The sequence below is a fragment of the Doryrhamphus excisus genome, linkage group LG6, assembly GCF_037039965.1.
Source record: "Doryrhamphus excisus strain RoL-2023G ecotype Guam linkage group LG6, RoL_Dexc_Guam_v1.1, whole genome shotgun sequence".
Lineage (NCBI taxonomy): Eukaryota > Metazoa > Chordata > Actinopteri > Syngnathiformes > Syngnathidae > Doryrhamphus > Doryrhamphus excisus.
The window spans coordinates 3634967-3655354 of record NC_136362.1 but is presented as its reverse complement, the minus strand read 5'-3'; the positions used below and the strand labels follow the sequence as shown (position 1 = coordinate 3655354).

At 41.1% G+C, this 20388-nt stretch overlaps 6 protein-coding genes across 8 annotated transcripts; 3 read left to right on the top strand and 3 right to left on the bottom strand.

The window, feature by feature from the left end:
• Nucleotides 1-75: 75 nt before the first annotated feature.
• On the bottom strand, nt 76-1120 carry steep1 (STING1 ER exit protein 1). Of its 2 annotated transcripts, XM_078791163.1 has the most exons (2): nt 1030-1110; nt 76-863 (listed from the first exon to the last, which is right to left on the bottom strand). In XM_078791163.1, exon 2 carries the CDS (start codon nt 861-863, stop codon nt 294-296), a length of 570 nt encoding a protein of 189 aa, XP_078647289.1. In that variant the 5' UTR covers nt 1030-1110; the 3' UTR covers nt 76-293. The 2 variants fall into 2 exon arrangements, with proteins under 2 accessions (XP_078647289.1, XP_057944147.1); XM_058088164.2 differs by having other exon boundaries at nt 78-1120.
• A 443-nt stretch (nt 1121-1563) lies between these two features.
• On the bottom strand, nt 1564-2472 carry mt2 (metallothionein 2). The gene is made up of 3 exons (XM_058088191.2): nt 2062-2472; nt 1925-1990; nt 1564-1769 (listed from the first exon to the last, which is right to left on the bottom strand). The coding sequence occupies exons 1-3, from the start codon at nt 2084-2086 to the stop codon at nt 1678-1680; spliced, it is 183 nt and encodes a 60-aa protein (XP_057944174.1). The 5' UTR covers nt 2087-2472; the 3' UTR covers nt 1564-1677.
• Nucleotides 2473-2624: 152 nt separating this feature from the next.
• Nucleotides 2625-8741, top strand: LOC131138871 (lathosterol oxidase-like). The gene is made up of 6 exons (XM_078791155.1): nt 2625-2662; nt 4108-4205; nt 4913-5134; nt 6279-6411; nt 6492-6592; nt 7786-8741. Exons 3-6 carry the CDS (start codon nt 4925-4927, stop codon nt 8182-8184), a joined length of 843 nt encoding a protein of 280 aa, XP_078647281.1. The 5' UTR covers nt 2625-2662; nt 4108-4205; nt 4913-4924; the 3' UTR covers nt 8185-8741.
• Nucleotides 7651-9293, bottom strand: anapc13 (anaphase promoting complex subunit 13). Its single transcript, XM_058088190.2, has 2 exons — nt 9021-9293; nt 7651-8622 (listed from the first exon to the last, which is right to left on the bottom strand). Exons 1-2 carry the CDS (start codon nt 9117-9119, stop codon nt 8497-8499), a joined length of 225 nt encoding a protein of 74 aa, XP_057944173.2. The 5' UTR covers nt 9120-9293; the 3' UTR covers nt 7651-8496.
• Nucleotides 9294-9473: 180 nt separating this feature from the next.
• On the top strand, nt 9474-10482 carry pierce1 (piercer of microtubule wall 1). The gene is made up of 2 exons (XM_058088189.2): nt 9474-9540; nt 10142-10482. The coding sequence occupies exons 1-2, from the start codon at nt 9474-9476 to the stop codon at nt 10480-10482; spliced, it is 408 nt and encodes a 135-aa protein (XP_057944172.2).
• Nucleotides 10483-11016: 534 nt separating this feature from the next.
• rspry1 (ring finger and SPRY domain containing 1) lies at nt 11017-20388 on the top strand. Of its 2 annotated transcripts, none has more exons than XM_058088158.2 (15): nt 11017-11180; nt 11744-12349; nt 12967-13019; nt 13476-13588; nt 13955-14081; nt 14150-14208; nt 14377-14443; nt 14551-14682; nt 14769-14884; nt 15235-15378; nt 15455-15566; nt 15649-15751; nt 15828-15980; nt 16670-16774; nt 17128-20388. In XM_058088158.2, the coding sequence occupies exons 2-15, from the start codon at nt 11955-11957 to the stop codon at nt 17222-17224; spliced, it is 1776 nt and encodes a 591-aa protein (XP_057944141.2). In that variant the 5' UTR covers nt 11017-11180; nt 11744-11954; the 3' UTR covers nt 17225-20388. The 2 variants fall into 2 exon arrangements, with proteins under 2 accessions (XP_057944141.2, XP_057944142.2); XM_058088159.2 differs by lacking the exon at nt 11017-11180 and adding an exon at nt 11214-11384.

Sequence of the window (20388 nt, the reverse complement as noted above, 5' to 3'; positions counted from 1 at the left end):
GGTATACTTTCTGGTAGGGGTGTCCAAATTTCTTTCCACCAAGGGTCACTAGGTCAATACACCCTAAGCTATATGACTAGAACATACACATCTTTGCTTGTTTTTTGTATTTAATTTCTTAAAGCTTTATTGGAAATCAACAAACAAGAAAGAGTTTAAAAATAAACTGTTTAATTGGAATTTCAGTAAAAAAAAAATAACATTTGAAGCAAAAAGAAGTTTTTTTATGTGCGAGCAGGCTAATCAATGATGCTCCAAATGAAAAGAGTCATTTAGTCCTAATCAGTGCTCTTCTACTTGAACTGATTGTCAATGAGGGTGCCCTTCATCTTGGCCCTCTTGGCCTCCAGCTCGGCCAGCTCCTGGAGCCTCCTCTTGCTCATGCCCTTCCTCTCCAGCTGCTTCTCGATCACTTTAGCATTCTGGGCGTAAGAGTCGGCCACCTCCCTGGCCTCGATCTCCTCCTCCTCCTCGTCGATGGTGGACACTGTGACGGAGCTGAACTTTCCCATGTCTTTGGTCCTTTTCGTCATCATGACACGGACCTTCTTGGGGGCCTCGGGTGGCTTCTGGCTGTAGACGCTGGTGTTGCCAAAGCCCTGGCCAAATTTCACCACCGCTCCATCCACAATGAAGGTGGCTTGTGTGTTCTTCTCTTGGTGTTGGTAGAAGAGCAGAAGGCCGCACTTGCCGCACTTTTTGCGGTACTGCCTCTCGATGCCCTCGGCTCTCTTGATGTACGTGTTCTCGTCCTGGTCCACGTTGCAGAATTTATGGGCGTGTTTGCCAGCATCGATCACCCTGGCTCGGTCTCGGGGTCTCATGGGGAGCTTCTCCAGCTGGCAATCCAGAACCAACACCATCTGTCCGCATAAGCAGTAGTAAACATGAAGAGGCTTTTCTCCGTCGTCGTACTCTTCTCGGTCTCGAGTGTCCGAGCACACGACGCTTCTAGACACGACTTTCGGCATGTTTACCGACTGGGAGATTACATTAAATTTGTTTAAATCCTGTGAAATTAGTATTTACCCTCACAGTTTAGTCGTCACGGCGTTACGTCGAAGATATGTGAACACATTAGAAACGGTGGGATGTACTTCCTGTATCCGCCATTGTAATGTGTCCGATGCGGAACAAAAGTAAAGCTCGAACGTTCCGCTCGGGACACACTATTAGTTTGAAAATGTTAGCTTAAAGTAAACTAAATTTAATTATTACAAGGGCGAAAAATCGAATTAGCTTTTAGTGGCTCTGTTCCTCTTCCAGTAACAAAATTCAGGATGAAGCTGTGCTTCTGGGTTGCCATTTAATGACATTTAATCCAAACTACTCAATGCTTAGCTAAAATATACGTCCATATAACCTTAAATGTTATTTTTATGAATGTATCTAATTGATAAATTCATAGTTTAAATGTAAAACAATTTCATTAAATTACATGACCTCAACATATTAGCTTTTAACACTTATGTGGAACATGTTGACAAAATAAATGTAGCCATTTTGTCTGTTGTGAATGGCTGGGAAGCTTGGCCACTGCATTGTAATCAACTTGACAAATGTACACAAATTTGTTGACATTAAGGAAACATTTATTTCAGTATATAACAAATACAAAAATCACTATGTAGCAAAGACATGGAAATCAAAACAAAATGGGGATTTGTTGCATGCTCTTCACTGGCAGCAGCCCTTGTCACAAGTCTTCCCTTTGCACACGCAGCCTGATGCACACTTGCTGCATCCAGATGGGCAGCAGGGGCAACAACCTGCATTAGAATCAAATAAAAAAACATTTACTTATGTCTGAAAAAGAGTTTGGCTTCATTGCAATTGAAGTGCTTTGGTGTGGCAGCCAATTAAGAGTACTTAAGAACCACATGTGAAACAGGTGATTGCAACAAAAAGGGAGCTGATCACTTACTCTTCTTGCAGGTGGTGCAGGAACAGTTAGTGCAGGAGCATGAAGCACCGCAGTTGCAGGTTCCAGCTGCACAAAACGTAAAAATACAGTCACATTTAAATGATTTAAACGCAACAATAAAAGACAACAAAACTCACTCTTGGAGCAGTCGCAAGGATCCATGTCGTAGGCTTGATGGGGGTTAGATGTTTCCTCGAAGAAGGCAGCAGTTGCGCGTTTTCACCTGGTGAAGGTCGTTGTTGTGACTGGTGAAGGAGATGCTGCGCTTTTATAGCGCAGATGGCAGCTGCGTCGTGTGCAAAGTGCGTCCGAGCGGATGATAATTAAAAAGAGTTTGTGCACACGACCTTAATTTTACCCCTGCAGCCAGAAGCTGACCATGACATGTGTTGTAAACATTACGTAAGCCCACTTCCGGTAAAAACAAACAGTGTTTATTCGTACAGAAAAACAATTAGCTACTGGATATGGCGATACATGCCGATATGGATCTTACCTCACTATGATATGCTTCGAGAAATTAATTTCCAAGCTAATTTAGTCTATTTTAAGGTAATATTTTTGAATAGTATTGTCCTCGTGAAATAGCGATGCACACGGTCCCCTCGTGCGCTACTTTCCCCGCCCCTTTGCACGCGGCAGCTTCCCAGAAACGCTCGTGAGCAAAACAACAGGCCATTGTACCGTGCTGCCTTCGGGTACCGTGTGCAGTGGGAAAATAGCACACTCACACGTCCGGTATGTGTATCTAATCTAATCTGCTAATTGTTTACTCAATGAAACGTGAACGCAGCACTGTGTTTATACTGTGAGGTTTAAAATCACTCCAAAATATTTTTGTGTTGCTATTTAAATCTGCATTTTCAAAATAAAGTCTTTTCGTTCTTTATGACGACGACTTGAAGGTAACTGCAGTCCCCTTTTGCACTCGACACACATGTTTATATTGTCATGTCATGCTTAGTCATTTTATGACAGGGGGACACGCCATAAAATTGGAACTATTTTACACATTTACGTTGAATCATTTACATTATTGCTTAGTCATTATGCTAGGGGTTCTCATCCTGGGACACACGTTATCTTATGGTCATTAAGTGGGGACCCAATTTGATACAGCTAATAGCAGGCATGTTTATATGATTTAAAAAATACAACAACAAAAAATACACGCTAAAGAAAAATAATGTCAACTCTTTTATTTATTCATATTCAATGCCATTATTTTTTACACTTGATACTAAAAATTAAAGTTTTTGTTGAATCTGTCTGTATATTTCGTTACTATTATCAAAGGTACCAAAATATAATAAGACAAATATTTTACTTTGTATTTTTTTAATATATAAATAGAATGTAAAATCTTGCCAACGGTGTCTCTGACAAAGTGTGTCCGACAATGAGTGCTCCGCGGTGCTACGTTAGCACTCTTTGAGTTCATACACAGTAAGTCAGGGGTCTCCAAACAGTGGACCGTGAGCTGCCAGTAGCTCTACAAAAATGTTATTCATTTATTCTCAACTCCTTTACCCACTATATTAGAAAGTGGGGTTCATTTGTAGTTTGGGCAGTCGTACTTTGGGCGTGTGACCAATCACAGCGGAGTGGGCGTGCCCGGATGCGAGCCTGAATGGGAATAAATTAAAAGACTGTTTTGGCAGGAAGCACAAATCCAAGGAATAGGTGCAGATTCTGCATGATCTAGAAAGTTTTATGTGTGGGTCATTGTGTGTAACTGCTCTAGAGGAGTCCACAACTCAATACAAAGGCCCCAAAATGAGCACAATAGGTTCATAAGCTAAGACAAAATCTAAAAATCTGAAAATAATTGCACCAAATTTGTGTACATCTTCCCTGTAATAATATAATAATAATAATAATAATAATAATAATAATAATAATAATAATAATAATAATAATAATAATAATATAATTTTGGTTAAAAAGAGGACTTAAGAAGAGGCGCAGCAGCTTGAGACAAATAAAGAAAAACCTAAGAAAACTTTTCCTTTTTGGAATTAATATTAGGGAATCAGCAAGATGTCATAATTTATGTGACATGATATTCGATTCTGGGATTCAAATTCATGGAACTTTGTAATAAAAAGCGTGTAATAAGGCAGAATACAGTATATACAGTAAATATACTCGGTATTATGCTGTGACTGTCAGTGTGTGTAAAGGGCAAAAGGTTGTGCTGAAACAGGACCCCGCGGCTCCGATACGGGAACATGGGTCGTCTCGGCTTCATGCTGGCGGAGGAAGAAGAAGCCCTTCGCAGGTTAGTTCAGCCTTATTTCTTTTTCGCTGGCTACAATAAAAGGATACTCCCAAATGGGGCTCTAATAATGTTAATTACCATATTTAGAAAGTTTTCTATGCTTTAACTACAAAAATACTACATTTATAATCAAGGAAATTCACTTATCACCTATTAACAGTGATACATGAGGGATTAGTGTACTCGTAACCGGTCTAATAATTGCAGACCGCAAGGAACAAAAAGAACCCAGGAACTCCCCATCTAGCATCTTTACCTTGAAGATGGTCTTGAGAGCAGCCACTCAGACGGGCCTTTTACTGTAGCCAGCCTAAAGCACACCTGCTGAAATCATGCATTCAAAATGTGAGGTTGCATTCATGGTTTTGTTGAGGTTAATTTAGCCCAGGCTGCACGGCGGTCGAGCGGTTAGGCCTCACAGCTAGGAGACCGGAGTTCAATTCCAATCTTCCGCCATCTCTGTGTGGAGTTTGCATGTTCTCCGTGTACTCCGGTTTCCTCCCACATTCCAAAAACATGCTAGGTTAATTAGCCAAATTGTCCATAAGTATGAATGTGAGTGTGAATGGTTGTTTGTCTATATGTGCCCTGTGATTGGCTGGCTGGCCACCAGTCCAGGGTGAACCCCGCCTCTAACCACCAGGGAGGTATTTCTGCAGTTGTTTGGCTGCGTCAAGGTGGACAGGAGTATTTTTATTTCTCCACAGACAGCCAGCGCCATGGATCACGTGCTGTGCTTGGCAGACCGTTACATCCTGACTCCATACCTGTACCCGGCCTCGTGGCAGGAGGACGGTCCTGTGCGGCAGATGGTCAGTCTGTTTCTTCTCACCAACGTGGGAGCGCAACTGCTGTACATGGTCTTTGGTGCGCTGAGTTTCTACTACGTCTTTGACCACCGGCTTATGAAACATCCACATTTTATTAAGGTGGGCTGTCACAATTTTATTGCTCTACTATGTGGGTGTGATGCATTTAAGGCCAAAAAACAAAATCGGAAAAATCAAACAGAATGAGCGTTCGTTTCATTCTGGATGCCGTAAGGCAGGGGTCTCAAACTCAATTTACCTGGGGGCCACCGGAGCTAGGTTCTGGGTGAAGCCGGGCTGCATCAGGTTTTCAAAATAAAACGCATTTATTAAAAACTGGAAAAAAAATCTATAAAAAAAAAAATCTTCAATGCTTTTGCTTCTGCTATACCCTACACTTTTTCAGTACTTTGGTTCCGGTTTTCCACACTAAAGTATCTGATAAAACATTCCATTGTTCTCAAATATCTCAATTTTTTATTTTTCTATACACAAAATAAGCACATTTTAAACAAATTAAGAATAAAGACAATAAATCAATCAGTAATAAATAAGTAAAATCATAATAAAACGTAAGAAACCACATACAGTTGGTAGAGAAATTATTTTTTTCAGATTCAAATGTACAGTATTAACAGTTATTTAACCTTTAACATGAACATTAATGAAACTTAATCATTTGACCCAATTAGCAAGTTAGCATTTGTCTACCCAAGTTTTTATTATTTGTTGTTTTATTATTATTATTATATTTATTTATTACTGATTGATTTTCTTTATTCTTGATTTGTTTATTTATTTTTCATCTTATTTTGTGCAGAAAAATAAAAAATTAAGATATTTGAGAACAGTGGAATGTTTTATCAGAGCTTTTATTGTAGAAAATCGGAAACCAAAGCACTGATAAAGTTTGTATAGTTTTTAATAAATAAATGCCGTAAAGGGAACAAAACGCAATGAATCTTTTTAAAAACTGTTATTAATGATTTTCAAAATAAAACACAAAGCCGGTAATCCTATTATTGCATCTATTTGAAAAAAATATATCCAAACTTTCATGGTCCTGTGTGAAACATAACTGAGATAAATTGAGAAAGGTTATAAAGACATTTATAAGGCTTTGGTACTCCAGCAAACCACAGCGAGAGACATTATTTACAAACATGGAAGAGTCGGGACCGTTCCCTGGAGTGGCCAGCCAACCAAAATGACCCCAAAATCACTTTTGCTTCTTAAAAGAAAGTGGTCTTTTACCTGATGGTAGAATCAGGTGAGTCAAGAAATCCGTCTGGCAACTTCCTCCCTTTTCTGGATGAGTTTCCCCACCGTGATGCTTTTCTTCTGGGAGGTCAGAGGACACAGCAAACTTTATGACGGCATCACTCCAACTTTTGTAGGTGAGACGAGAGCAATTGCAATCATTTTTCAAGTATCGTGGATTATTATCAGATGTGCTTTGTTTGTGTTTGTGTGCCAGGATGGTCCCAAGTGTTGGTGAGCATCGCTGGATTCTTGTTCTTCACCGACACGTGCATCTACTGGATACACCGCTGCATGCATCATAGGAGCATCTATAAGGCAAGTTTGCAATATCACCGTGGAGTTTCATGAAGAACATTTTATGTTAACAGTATTTGTTAGTAAGCCCAAATTAGGCAGAAACTAAGCAACTCTGGAGTAATTATGGGCCTGCAAGCAAAGCAGCCCATACTACAATTCCCAATTTTTTTCCACTACCATATGTCACATCATTAGAGAGGTCTTGATCACGGGTAGCGTGCAACAAAAAATAGCATTATTTCTTAGCATTGCCTGCTTTCTTGTGTTTTTTTTTAGAAACATTACGGAATTTTCATCGGTAGAAACTATTCTGCTAGGTGTTAGCATACTAACATAAGCATTGCTTGCCTGCTAATTTTAGCATACTAGCATTTTTTAGCAATTTTCATAGGTGCACACTATTATGCTAGGTGTTAGCATACTAACATAAGCATTGCTTGCCTGCTAATTTTAGCATACTGGCATTTTTAGCCATTTTTCATAGGTGCACGCTATTATGCTAGGTGTTAGCATACTAACATAAGCATTGCTTGCCTGCTAATTTTAGCATACTAGCATATTTAGCCATTTTCATAGGTGCACACTATTATGCTAGGTGTTAGCATACTAACATAAGCATTGCTTGCCTGCTAATTTTAGCATACTAGCATTTTTTAGCAATTTTCATAGGTGCACACTATTATGGTAGGTGTTAGCATACTAACATGAGCATTGCTTGTCTGCTAATTTTAGCAATTTTTATAGGTGCACACTATTATGCTAGGTGTTAGCATACTAACATAAGCATTGCTTGCCTGCTAATTTTAGCATACTAGCATTTTTAGCAATTTTTATAGGTGCACACTATTATGCTAGGTGTTAGCATACTAACATAAGCATTGCTGGCCTGCTAATTTTAGCATACTAGCATTTTTAGCCATTTTCATAGGTGCACGCTATTATGCTAGGTGTTAGCATACTAATGTTAGCATTGTTAACATGACTAAAATGTATGTGAATATGAACATAAGCAGACACGTAATGCTACCTGGTATTTTAGTTCATTTTTCTGATTAAAACTGGGCCAAAAATATGTACAACTTGCTGAAAATATGCATATTTTTAGACTAATAATAGGCTTCAAGCTACTGACCTCCTTTGAGTAATAATAAATTTGTAATAATAATAATAATAATAAATTGTGTCTGTTTACACATCTTTCTCCCCTTCAGTACTTACATAAGCAGCATCATTTATTCAAGATCCCCACGCCGTTTGCGAGCCACGCCTTCCACCCGCTCGACGGCTTCCTGCAGAGCTTACCCTACCACGTCTACCCTTTCATGTTCCCGCTCCACAAGGTTGTCTACCTGTCTCTCTTCGTCTTTGTCAATATCTGGACCATTTCCATACACGACGGTGACTACCGCATCCCGGGTCCCTTGATACATCTCATTAATGGTGCCGCCCACCACGTGGACCATCACCTTTTCTTCAACTACAACTATGGACAGTATTTTACTATCTGGGACCGTTTAGGAGGCTCCTACAGATATCCCTCGGTCCTTCGGGGGAATGGACCGCATGACCACATCCGGAAGCTAACGACAGAGACGGCATGGATGCAGTGACGATGGAGTGGAGCTATAACAGAAGACTGAATTGACTTGAGTCGTTATTCACGATTATTATTGTTCTGATATTTCAATATATTTTAATTAGCTTTGTGCTGCTAGCATGTTAAACCAAAGAACTATCAGCATGCACGCATGGGTCTTTCATGACATATACGTAAACATAAACCCATGCTCATCTGCCAATTGTGGTGCCAACACATCAAGCGACCGCTCCAGAAAACGTCAACAGGCTAAGAATAATTCAACGCAAAATGAAGGTCATCGACCCGAGTGGGAATTGGAACACAGTCTCGTTCCAGTGCTGGTTCAGCTCCCAGTATTCGGAGTGTTTTCGTGCAGGCTTGTCAGGGAAAGGTCCGTCCACTTCATCTCTTGTTCTTTCACCGACTCCATGGATCCGCCGTTGTCCTGCTCGGCTTCAGGGAGTTCGCTCTGAAAGACAACCAGGCTGAAGGTCTCATCGCTTCTCTTGAACTGGTTCTGATACTGATCCACATCCTAAACTGCAAGTCCCCGCAGATGTGTATCATTCTTCCTGGTACATTAAATTGTTCAAATGGAGGTATCGCTTCCTAGACTTATTTGGAAGTGTGACAGATGCCAGTCAAGTGTATGTTGGTAAAAATATAGATATTTATTTGTTCAGTCTTGTCTTTTATAACCTCTGCTAGCTAGCGGTGGTGGACCCCACCTTTGAGGAAGGGGTGTCCCAACTTTTTCCACCAAGAGCTGCACAAAAATGTAAAAGATGTATAGGCCATTCTGATTAACAATTTATATATTAACGATACAAAAAACGATTCAGTGGAAAGTTCTGTACAACTACTTACCAGAGGGATGGTGACATCCTCATAAGGTAGCCTGTCTTCCCTCCAGGCGTCATCGGTCAGATCCAGAACTCTACCGTCTCGTTGGATTTCACTGTCCATTCTGACAACAATACCTACTGTAATTATTACTTTTACTTTTACTAATTATACTTGTATTATTTAATGGCGCAGGGTGAAGACAGGACGCCAACATAAACCACGGATTGTTAAAACTGTGGCTGTTGTTTTGCAGCCGTTTGACAACGGCGCCCTTTTCAAAACGTCATAATCCGGCGCGTGGTTATGACGTCATGTATGACGCCTTCAAATGTTGCTGGTAAATGCTGGAATTCGTAGGATTGGCGTTCACGCACAACTGTAGCATAGTTGCTAATACTTGTATTTAATCGTTAACATTTATCAGGCCTTAGAATTCTTCCCCCGCCCACGTTTGCTGATTGTTTAGTGGTCACCATGGCAACTAGACCAGCCTGCCAACCCAAGGAAGACGACGCGAGTCTGAAGGGTCCGAGTTCTGACGGTATTTGTCTTCATGTTATTTGTAGTTCATGTTGTTAAAATAGCAAAGTGAAACCTTACATTTAGAAACAAAGTACGTATTTTTTAGTGTATTTTTTAATTAGGTTTTTCCCCAAGAATTTCACGAATGTTAATCGATAAGGGCTTTAATCACTCATGGTGGGCGTGTTTAGGGTCATCTGACAAAATGGCGTCACTGCAAACTTAGTAAATAGTAAATAGTAAACAGGCTGACCTTTAGCAAGTTAGCATGATTATGATGACAATAAAACAAAATTTTCGTCCAAACGAACAAACATATAATACAATAATTAATTGGTTCCCTTTTATTTTATAGTAAATATTAGAGCAAAATGGATTCCATAGTGCAATATAACCTAAACAAAGATGGCATATATTTCTGAAAACAACAGAAGATAATTAAAAAAAACCTTATCAAGCACGTATTTGGTTCGATACCGACACTACACAGGATATGGATCATATTGGTATTTGTATCGAGCGGCCCAACCCTAATTTCCTCCACAATGTAACATTGTTTATAAGCAGCAGCAATTAATTTTGTGATTTGAAATATTGCTAACATGTATTTCCCTCAACAGGAGCTTCAGCGATGTCCGCCTCCAATGAAGAGCAGACAGAAAACACACAAACATGCATCACCCCTGGAAACCCAGTATTCTCCTGCACATTCAATCCGTCCTGTAAAGGTCCAACTCCTACACCGTGGTCCAAACCTCAGAACCCATTGTACAGGACCACCTCGGGGGAGTACGGATTGTACCCCCCGACCCCTGAAACCACTCCGTGTACTTTCCACCCGAGAACCCAAAAATTCACCAACCATCTGGGATGCACCGGGATGTACCGGGACACCTGCTTCAACACCACCGTTGACCGGAGCAGAGTCTACGACTGTCCCAATTTACAACACACTATCTGACTGGTGAGACCTTCGTGGGACACCGATACAACTTGTCTATTTCTGTAAAATCTTATGGTATTGGATGAAGATTCGGAACCCAGGCATCCCAGCACTTTGTGGCTGTTTCTAATATCACATTTCAAATAAAGACAGCTGGACTGTTTATGAGGCACATTTCATCAAACACTTGATACATAATTCACTGTACTGATGAACCCTATCAATATTTGGCTTTGAAAATTAAGAACATTTTTTGAACAATAACAGAAATGCTGTTTTTTCCACCAAAATTGTCCTAAGCAACGTTTGCTTTGAAAATAAGTGATATTTTCTTTAAAAAATAATAATAAAATGTAACAGTGTAGCTAGCAAGTACAACCCAAAATATATTTTTTTTACGAGATATATTAAATTGCATTTATATATTGTACTAGTATTACTACACGACGGTATCACATTCTATTACATATATGAAAACATTTTTAACATAAAAAAAAATAATTTTAATTGGAAGCAAACACTGGCTCGTCCGTCAAACCCCCTCCGCTGCATCTCTCAGCTGATGCTAGCTAGCTGCCTACGCTACGGAACTTAGCATTTAGCAAGCTAGCCCGTATCGTCTTTTGCTATTGACACGTTTAGCTAGTGTGGCTTGAATGCATGTTCCGTCGTAACCTTCCACAAATGTGTCTTCCTGCGGGTTACACGCTTGTCAGGTAAATATGAACCACTTTGGCCCCCCCACAGAACCACGCCTAGTTCACTCATGTTTGCTAACTTGTACACTTCGACAGTCACGGCCAGGCTGCCTTTCATCGAGCAGCTGTTTAGCCGTAAGCTAGCATGGCTAGTAATCTGTCTTCTTAGCTGATTCTCTGCTTTGGTCTGCGAACTGTGTCGTGTTTCCAAGCGATAAAAACGTAAGTGTGCCTTAAAATTGTGGATAGGACTTTTCATACCCGTGGCTTCATTTTCAACCATTATGGGAAGAATGCTTGCTAGCTAGCAGGCTAACTGTTGAACTGTTGTTTATCAACAACAACGATGTCAGTGTCTTTATTATTATTATTATTATTATTATTATTATTATTATTATTATTATTATTATTATTATTATTATTATTATTATTATTATTGTTATTGTTATTATAATGATGTCTACCTGGCTTCCAGAATAACTCAATTTACAAAATAGGAAGTGCATGTGTTTCTTCCCCTCTAAAATGTAAATGAGATGTAAACTAAATGCCTTACATCTGAGTCTTCTGCTTTCCCGCAGTGCTATAAGACCAGGTTCCGGATTTATGATGTTCAAAGAATTCAGCACATCACCTGACCCCCGTCGGCACGTCAACCCACTTACATAAATTATTAAACCCAAACTTAATCCCTCATCCCGCATCCCCGCTTGGAGTCACTATGATCATTTGTGCTGACACAAACCTGCTCTGTGGGACGAGAACCCCCCATAACCCAGCTCATCAAATGATATGATAGTAGCTGCCTGGATCAGTTACTGTGCCTGCAGGAGCCTTGCACAGGTTCTGCTCTTCCTTTCCTCCGCAAACACCTTTCCGATCCTGTGGGACACCCTCGCCGGCCGTGGAGCCATGGGTAATAGCTGCGTGTGTCGGGATGATAGCGACTTGGAGGACCATCATCACAGGGCGTCCAGGGCCTCCAGGGGGTCACGAGGACAACCGAGGAGGGCGGATCACAGTACAGGTGCGGTCGTAGACGCGGGAGATTCTCGTAGCGGTCGCCCGAGGGACCCGGTCAGACCCCCGCGTAGGGGGCGTGGTCCCCACGAGCCCCGGCGGAAGAAGCAGAACGTGGATGGCCTGGTGCTGGACACTCTGGCTGTCATCAGGACCCTTGTCGACAAGTAAGATACTTCCATCTTGCTCACTACTACATCATCAGGTCGTGTCATTAAATATTCGTTAAATCTGTTAAACAGTCAATGATAAACTCCATTTAATATAAATATATTTACTTTAATATAAGAAACTGAGCATGTACTATATTTACACAAAGTCATTAAACTACTAATAAAAAACTACTGAAAAAGCCTTTCAGCTTATGGGCCTTTTAAAAACTGCAACATCAACAATAACGGCCACTGAAGAAAAAAAAAATCCATAACTTCTTCATAGAAATGACTTCAAACACTACAGCTTGAAACATATGTTTTTGTTATACATGGATAAAATAGTAAATGATTGTTTTTATTTTTGATGCTAACTTAAATAGAAAGTGGTTTGATGATGATAAGGGGAAAAATAGTGCCGCAGCTATGAATCCAGCAGAGGGCACTGTCGCGCATGTCAATTCAGTCAACATTTTCCAGCAGAAAAATGCTTTGACAAAACGTGATATTGTTTTTTATTTTGTTTTTTTTATGTGGAAAGCTTTTCAGAACTCCGGGAGGCATATTGTCATAAAAAATGTCTCTGTATTTTCAAGTTGTTTATTATTTACACATATATACTTACTTTGCAGTGACCAAGAGCCTCCTTATTCCATGATCACTTTACACGAGATGGCGGAGACGGGTAAGTACATTCACATTTGTAATATTGTCTTTTTATTTATATTGGAAAATGAAAGGATGCAGAGGCCACCGTTATAGAAAAATTGAAGGGTGCAGACATTAATACATTTATGTATACGCTAAGCTATCTGAACACAACATCAAAGCTTGTGTTATAGATGAATAATGACATTATTGCAATATCTAATCACATACCTCATTCAAAATGAAATGACTTTATTTGTACCTTGTTTCAAGGAAAATTGGAAAATGACCCCCAGAGCTGCCCCTTTTATTTGGATCTGGATAAAAATGTATTGGGCAAGATTTTGCATGATCCCAACTCGATGACTGCATTGGCGTGACTCACATAAACCAGAATAATTAATAAAATCACATGCATAGTTTAAATTACGTTCGTCAATCATCACTTTCTAGCAACGTTGAAGCTAAAATTTGTAATTTTCTTTTTCATCAGACGACGGCTGGCTCGAGGTTGTCCAGTCCCTGATTCGAGTGATACCATTGGACGACCCGCTCGGTCCTGCAGTCATCACACTTCTATTGGACGAGTGTCCCCTGCCCACTAAGGTACGACATAACACAATGAACGTATGCGCTACCAAAGATGTATTTATACGAGAGGCACAAAGAGGTGATGATACAAGTCTACAGTAGAAGAGAGCATGTTTTCAGATCATGACATGACTAATTAAGCTAATAAGCTAATTTTTCCTATCTAAAGGGTACCGTGTTTGCGGTTGCTTTGAATGAGGCCTGGTTTCTGCTCCGTTAGTGACACATTAGTGTAATTTGCCGGGTGTCATATGCTAAAGGTGTAATGCTAAAGGTATAAATATTGCCTGTGTACCCATGGCTTTAAATTTGTAAGGAATAGTGCTGGTCTTCTTCCTGAAATTCATTGTGTTTTAAGTGATTGATTCCTGTCGTCTTCAGGATGCTCTCCAGAAGCTCTCAGACATGCTGAGTCTGAGTGCGGCCGTGGCCCGACAGGACGCGCTGAGCCCCGCCAAGCACAGAAACACCACAGCAGTCCTGGGATGTCTGGCTGAGAAGCTGGCTGGTACGTGTTTACCTTGACACACTGACTTATCACTCTCGGTGATCTTAATTTGATGTCTCCTTTCCAAGGCCCGGCCAGTATTGGACTGTTGAGCCCTGGAACTCTGGAGTATCTTCTGGAAAGCCTGGTGAGCAAAAAATAATCCATATTATCAAATGATGGATGAACAGTGTCATGTACAAAGTAACTCACAGTAAAATGGATTTGTTGTTTACGTCCGATTTATCTGTGTACAATGGAGCTTGTAAAGTCAGCAAAGTAATCGGTATTGTATTTCATGTGTTTCCGACTCCAGAGCTCTGAGGCGCACCCCACGGTCATGCTGTTTGCTCTCATCGCCTTGGAGAAGTTCTCTCAGACCAGTAAGTTCACTCCTTGGCTCGGAGACACCGATGACGACGAGTCGGCACTAAAACATAAATAAGACAAATGGTACGACTTTACCAATGGTTTTGTTTGCCGTCCTCAGGTGAGAACAAACTGACAGTATCCGAGTCTTGCATAAGCAACAGACTTGCCGTGTTGGAGTCTTGGTCGGAGCATCCAGACTACCTGAAGAGGCAGGTTGGATTCTGCTCACAGTGGAGCTTAGATAACCTGTGTGAGTGTCCCTCACTGTTCGATACGTAGATATTGTGCGGCTGAGTTTCGACAAGGAGGGTTTTGCTGATGTCCCCCTCTTTCCAGTTCTGAAGGAAGGGCGTCAGTTCACCTACGAGAAGGTCAACCTCACCCATATCAACGCCATGCTCAACAGCAACGACGTGAGCGAGTACCTCAAGATCTCCCCGAGCGGATTAGAGGTAATTGGCTCTGAAATTAGCCTCAAATATACATTTAATACAATTTGAAATGATTTTGTCAGCCATTTTGAACCAGTAATGAGCTTGATTGATCTGCTGATTGCTATGTTTATAATTGCTCTCACTCCCAAGTTGTCCCGAGGACTTGGGTGTACGTAGGTCCATGTGTACTGAGTGCAGTCCATATAAGGAAGTCACAAATTATGACTTTCATGAAGACGACAATTCAACATTGTAACATTTATAGGTTAGAAAAGCGGCAAAAAAAACATCATTGGATTACTGAAATTGCATATCTTTGAGTACACAGTTCAGCATCAGTACTTAGTTTGTACTTTTTTTTTTTTCAGGCACGGTGTGACGCCTCCTCCTTTGAGAGCGTGCGTTGTACGTTCTGCGTGGATTCTGGCGTTTGGTACTATGAAGTGACGGTCATTACATCTGGTGTGATGCAAATCGGATGGGCCACCAAGGACAGCAAGTTCCTCAACCATGTACTATTTGTTCTATTATCTCGCTTTGTTTTACTCGGACAAGTACTATTTATATACGTGCAAATGTGTGTTGCAGGAGGGCTACGGGATCGGCGATGATGAGTACTCGTGCGCATACGATGGCTGCAGGCAGCTCATCTGGTACAACGCTCGCAGTAAACCTCACGCTCACCCCTGCTGGAAGGAGGGTATGCGCTTTGAAATAAGACTTTAGTATCTTTAGTCGTTTGGGGTACTTTGCGGATTCAAACCTACGGTGCCTTGTTTTAGGAGATGCAATCGGCTTCCTGTTGGACCTCAGCAAAAAGCAAATGGTCTTTTATCTGAACGGACATCAGCTGCCGCCAGAAAAACAGGTCTTCTCGTCAGCCACGTGAGTTCACACATTCAAACGCTGTTTTGGTTTTTGTTCCCCCCCCCCCCCGTCACCGTTCTTTCTCCTCAATCAGGTCTGGTTTCTTTGCGGCGGCCAGTTTTATGTCGTACCAGCAGTGCGAGTTCAACTTTGGCGCCAAGCCTTTCCGCCACCCGCCCTCTGTCAAGTTCAGCACCTTTAACGACTTTGCCTCGCTGCTTCCCAGTGAAAAGATTATCCTACCCAGGTAGGGCAAAGCTTACGTTTTCATGTTCGGTTTTTTTTTAACTCGACAAGAAGATGGACCACATCGTCATCTTGAGTCCTTCTTTTACCTGAAGAATAAGCATAACCAGAATTGACAAGGATTCTAGCAACACTGTTGTTGACTCATTCGCTGCCAAATGACCACAAAGTGGCAGAAGCGAATTTTATAAGAACTCGACCTGCATATCTCCCAATGAAATACATGCCGCACAGTCAAAATCATGGTCGTTTAAAAAAAAAAAAATGTCCGGAACCGAGAGAGGACAGCTTTTGAAAAACGAGGACCAGAGGAGAAGGTACAGCTGCACAGTGCCCGAGTGGTTAGCACGCAGCCCACACAGCAGTTCGATTCCACTCTCGGGAGTCTTTTTTGTGGAGTTTGCATGTTCTCCTCTTTGCACGCGTGGGTTTTCCCACCGGGTACTGCGGTTTCCTCCCACATTCCAAAAACATGCTAGCGACTCCAAATTGTCCATAGGTATGAATGTGAGTGTGAATGGTTGTTTGTCCAAGGGGCGTCGTTTCCTCCCTGTGGAGTCACCTGACTTAAAAAGTAACACACAAAGCGGCCGTGATGCAGCATGTCATCATATCAAAGGAAACTTGTTTTGTTTATGATTGTTGATGCACAAGTCAACATTTTTTTTTAATGCCCCCCCCCCCCCCAAGGCATCGGCGTCTGGCTTTATTGAAACAAGTTAGCATCCGGGATAACTGCTGCACGCTCTGCTGTGACGTCATGGCCGACACAGAGTTGCGACCCTGCGGACACGGGTATGTCATGTAGACCTCTAAAGTCCTGATATGATTTTATAAAAAGGGCACCGGAAAGTTGGCATGTTAGCAATGTTAACATGGTAATGTTAGCATGCTAACATCTAGCATAATAGTGTGTGTAATGAAAATTACCTTATATTCCTTAAAAACCACAATAAAGTAGCCTGTGCTAAGAAATAACAGAAGGTTATGACCTCTCCAATGATGGGACATATGCAGGGGTTTGGTGCACGGGTCATTAAATTCAGCACCTTTCGTTAAATTGGGAATAGTTGGGAATAGTAGTACAGGCTGCTGCTTTTACAGTAATATTGGTTACTAAATGTGTTGTTGTTTGTGTATTCTTCCAGGGGTATGTGCATGGAGTGTGCCTTACAGTTAGAAACGTGCCCCCTGTGCCGCCAGGACATCCAGACTCGCGTCAGACTCATTGCACACGTCTCCTGACACGCTCCACGCTCCTCTCCCGTAAGGCGAGATGCAGACGCCCTGCAGCCCCCCACCCCCTCTAAGAACCTCTGGCCCAGCCGGCTTGAAGGATGGTGCCGCAGGCGAAGGCACCGCAGCGGCGTGTTCTCGTCAGAGGAGGCCTTGATTGGAGGGGTAATGAGAGGTAGGAACGGGGGGGGGGGGAGCCAACCCGCGGAAGGATTCCCGTGAGCTTTTCACTCATTTAGCCACGCCTCCTCTTTTCCATTCTTCGGAGAGCAGAAGCCAGATAAGACGCTCTGAAGGCGGGAGCAGAAACAATGTAAGCCCGTCTCGAATCCGCAACACCCGGTTAGCGAACCTTCTTTTCACAAACTGTACTTAATATTTCGAGGCCACTATATAATCACACAATACACACGCCTTGGGATGTGCATGTAGTAACGAATAGGGAGGTGGGCGACAAGAACATGTAAAAATTGTGGCACTTTTATGATGACCTATGCGGAAAAAAATTCATATTTTCAGAGGATTTTTTTTTTTTCAAAAATTTGCGGATTTGTGAATTCATTCATTCATTTTCCATGCCGCTTAATCCTCACTTGGGAAGTGGCATGCTACATGCACCCCACCCCTGCTGAATTTGCCAGAGGCAGGGTACACCCAGGTCAGAAATTATAGGGTGTTAAACAATAATCGAACTTATTTGTGAACAAAATAATAAAGTTTTTGCCTTTTTTTGTTTTTGTTTGAGCGTTGTCCCCCCCCCCAATGCCTTGTTAGTTACTGCGATGGATCTGCCCACCCCTTATACTGGCATGCCCTATTGACTAAAAAAAGGCTCAAAAAAGGTTGAAAAACACTGCTCTAGACCAGTGTTTTTCAACCTTTTTTGAGCCACGGCACGTTTTTTACATTGGAAAAATTTTACTGGGCATGCCCAGTAAACATCAACATCACGTGATACCGACTTCCGACAAGTTTTTCTTTCACTTGTCGGAATAACTCCAGTATTGCCAGTTTTTCGTCTGTCCCGTCCTGAATTTTTTTTAGGGCATGCCCAGTAAAAATTTTCCAAAGCAAAAAAACCTGCCGTGGCTCAAAAAAGGTTGAAAAACACTGCTCTAGACCAGTGTTTTCAAAAAAGGTAGAATAACACTTTCAACCTTTTTACATTGGAAAAATTTTACTGGGCATGCCCAGTAAAACGTAAACATCAACATCACGTGATACCGACTTCCGACAAGTTTTTCTTTCACTTGTCGGAATAACTCCAGTATTGCCAGTTTTTCGTCTGTCCAGTCTTGAAATTTTTTTAGGGCATGCCCAGTAAAAATTTTCCAAAGCAAAAAAACGTGCCGTGGCTCAAAAAAGGTTGAAAAACACTGCTCTAGACCAGTGTTTTCAAAAAAGGTTGAATAACACTTTCAACCTTTTTACATTGGAAAAATTTTACTGGGCATGCCCAGTAAAACGTAAACATCAACATCACGTGATACCGACTTCTGACGAGTTTTTCTTTCACTTGTCGGAATAACTCCAGTATTGCCAGTTTTTTGTCTGTCCAGTCTTGAAAGTTTTTTAGGGCATGCCCAGTAAAAATTTTCCAAAGCAAAAAAACGTGCCGTGGCTCAAAAAAGGTTGAAAAACACTGCTCTAGACCAGTGTTTTCAAAAAAGGTTGAATAACACTTTCAACCTTTTTACATTGGAAAAATTTTACTGGGCATGCCCAGTAAAACGTAAACATCAACATCACGTGATACCGACTTCCGACGAGTTTTTCTTTCACTTGTCGGAATAACTCCAGTATTGCCAGTTTTTCGTCTGTCCAGTCTTGAAAGTTTTTTAGGGCATGCCCAGTAAAAATTTTCCAAAGCAAAAAAACGTGCCGTGGCTCAAAAAAGGTTGAAAAACACTGCTCTAGACCAGTGTTTTCAAAAAAGGTTGAATAACACTTTCAACCTTTTTACATTGGAAAAATTTTACTGGGCATGCCCAGTAAAACGTAAACATCAACATCACGTGATACCGACTTCCGACAAGTTTTTCTTTCACTTGTCGGAATAACTCCAGTATTGCCAGTTTTTCGTCTGTCCAGTCTTGAAATTTTTTTAGGGCATGCCCAGTAAAAATTTTCCAAAGCAAAAAAACGTGCCGTGGCTCAAAAAAGGTTGAAAAACACTGCTCTAGACCAGTGTTTTCAAAAAAGGTTGAATAACACTTTCAACCTTTTTACATTGGAAAAAATTTACTGGGCATGCCCAGTAAAACGTAAACATCAACATCACGTGATACCGACTTCCGACGAGTTTTTCTTTCACTTGTCGGAATAACTCCAGTATTGCCAGTTTTTTGTCTGTCCAGTCTTGAATTTTTTTTAGGGCATGCCCAGTAAAAATTTTCCAAAGCAAAAAAACGTGCCGTGGCTCAAAAAAGGTTGAAAAACACTGCTCTAGACCAGTGTTTTCAAAAAAGGTTGAATAACACTTTCAACCTTTTTACATTGGAAAAATTTTACTGGGCATGCCCAGTAAAACGTAAACATCAACATCACGTGATACCGACTATTGACGAGTTTTTCTTTCACTTGTCGGAATAACTCCAGTATTGCCAGTTTTTCGTCTGTCCAGTCTTGAAATTTTTTTAGGGCATGCCCAGTAAAAATTTTCCAAAGCAAAAAAACGTGCCGTGGCTCAAAAAAGGTTGAAAAACACTGCTCTAGACCAGTGTTTTCAAAAAAGGTTGAATAACACTTTCAACCTTTTTACATTGGAAAAAATTTACTGGGCATGCCCAGTAAAACGTAAACATCAACATCACGTGATACCGACTTCCGACGAGTTTTTCTTTCACTTGTCGGAATAACTCCAGTATTGCCAGTTTTTCGTCTGTCCAGTCTTGAAATTTAATTATGAATCAAAAACAAACTTTGCTTAGTCCAGTGCCGATTTTTGGCCTCCATTTTTAAAAGTGAAGAAAAAAAAAATCCTGTTGCCCAGGACGCAGCCTCGTTACTATATGTAGACCCCAAGGTAGCATTTTCTTGGCTCTGTGTCGTTACCATCGTCATCTCTTGGTTTCACAACTACGTCAAAAAGTTTAAAAACCAAAAAAAAAAAAAAAAGCAGGGTTTTACTTGTTTATTTTACAAAGGTTAAAAATGTTAAATATCCAATCTTA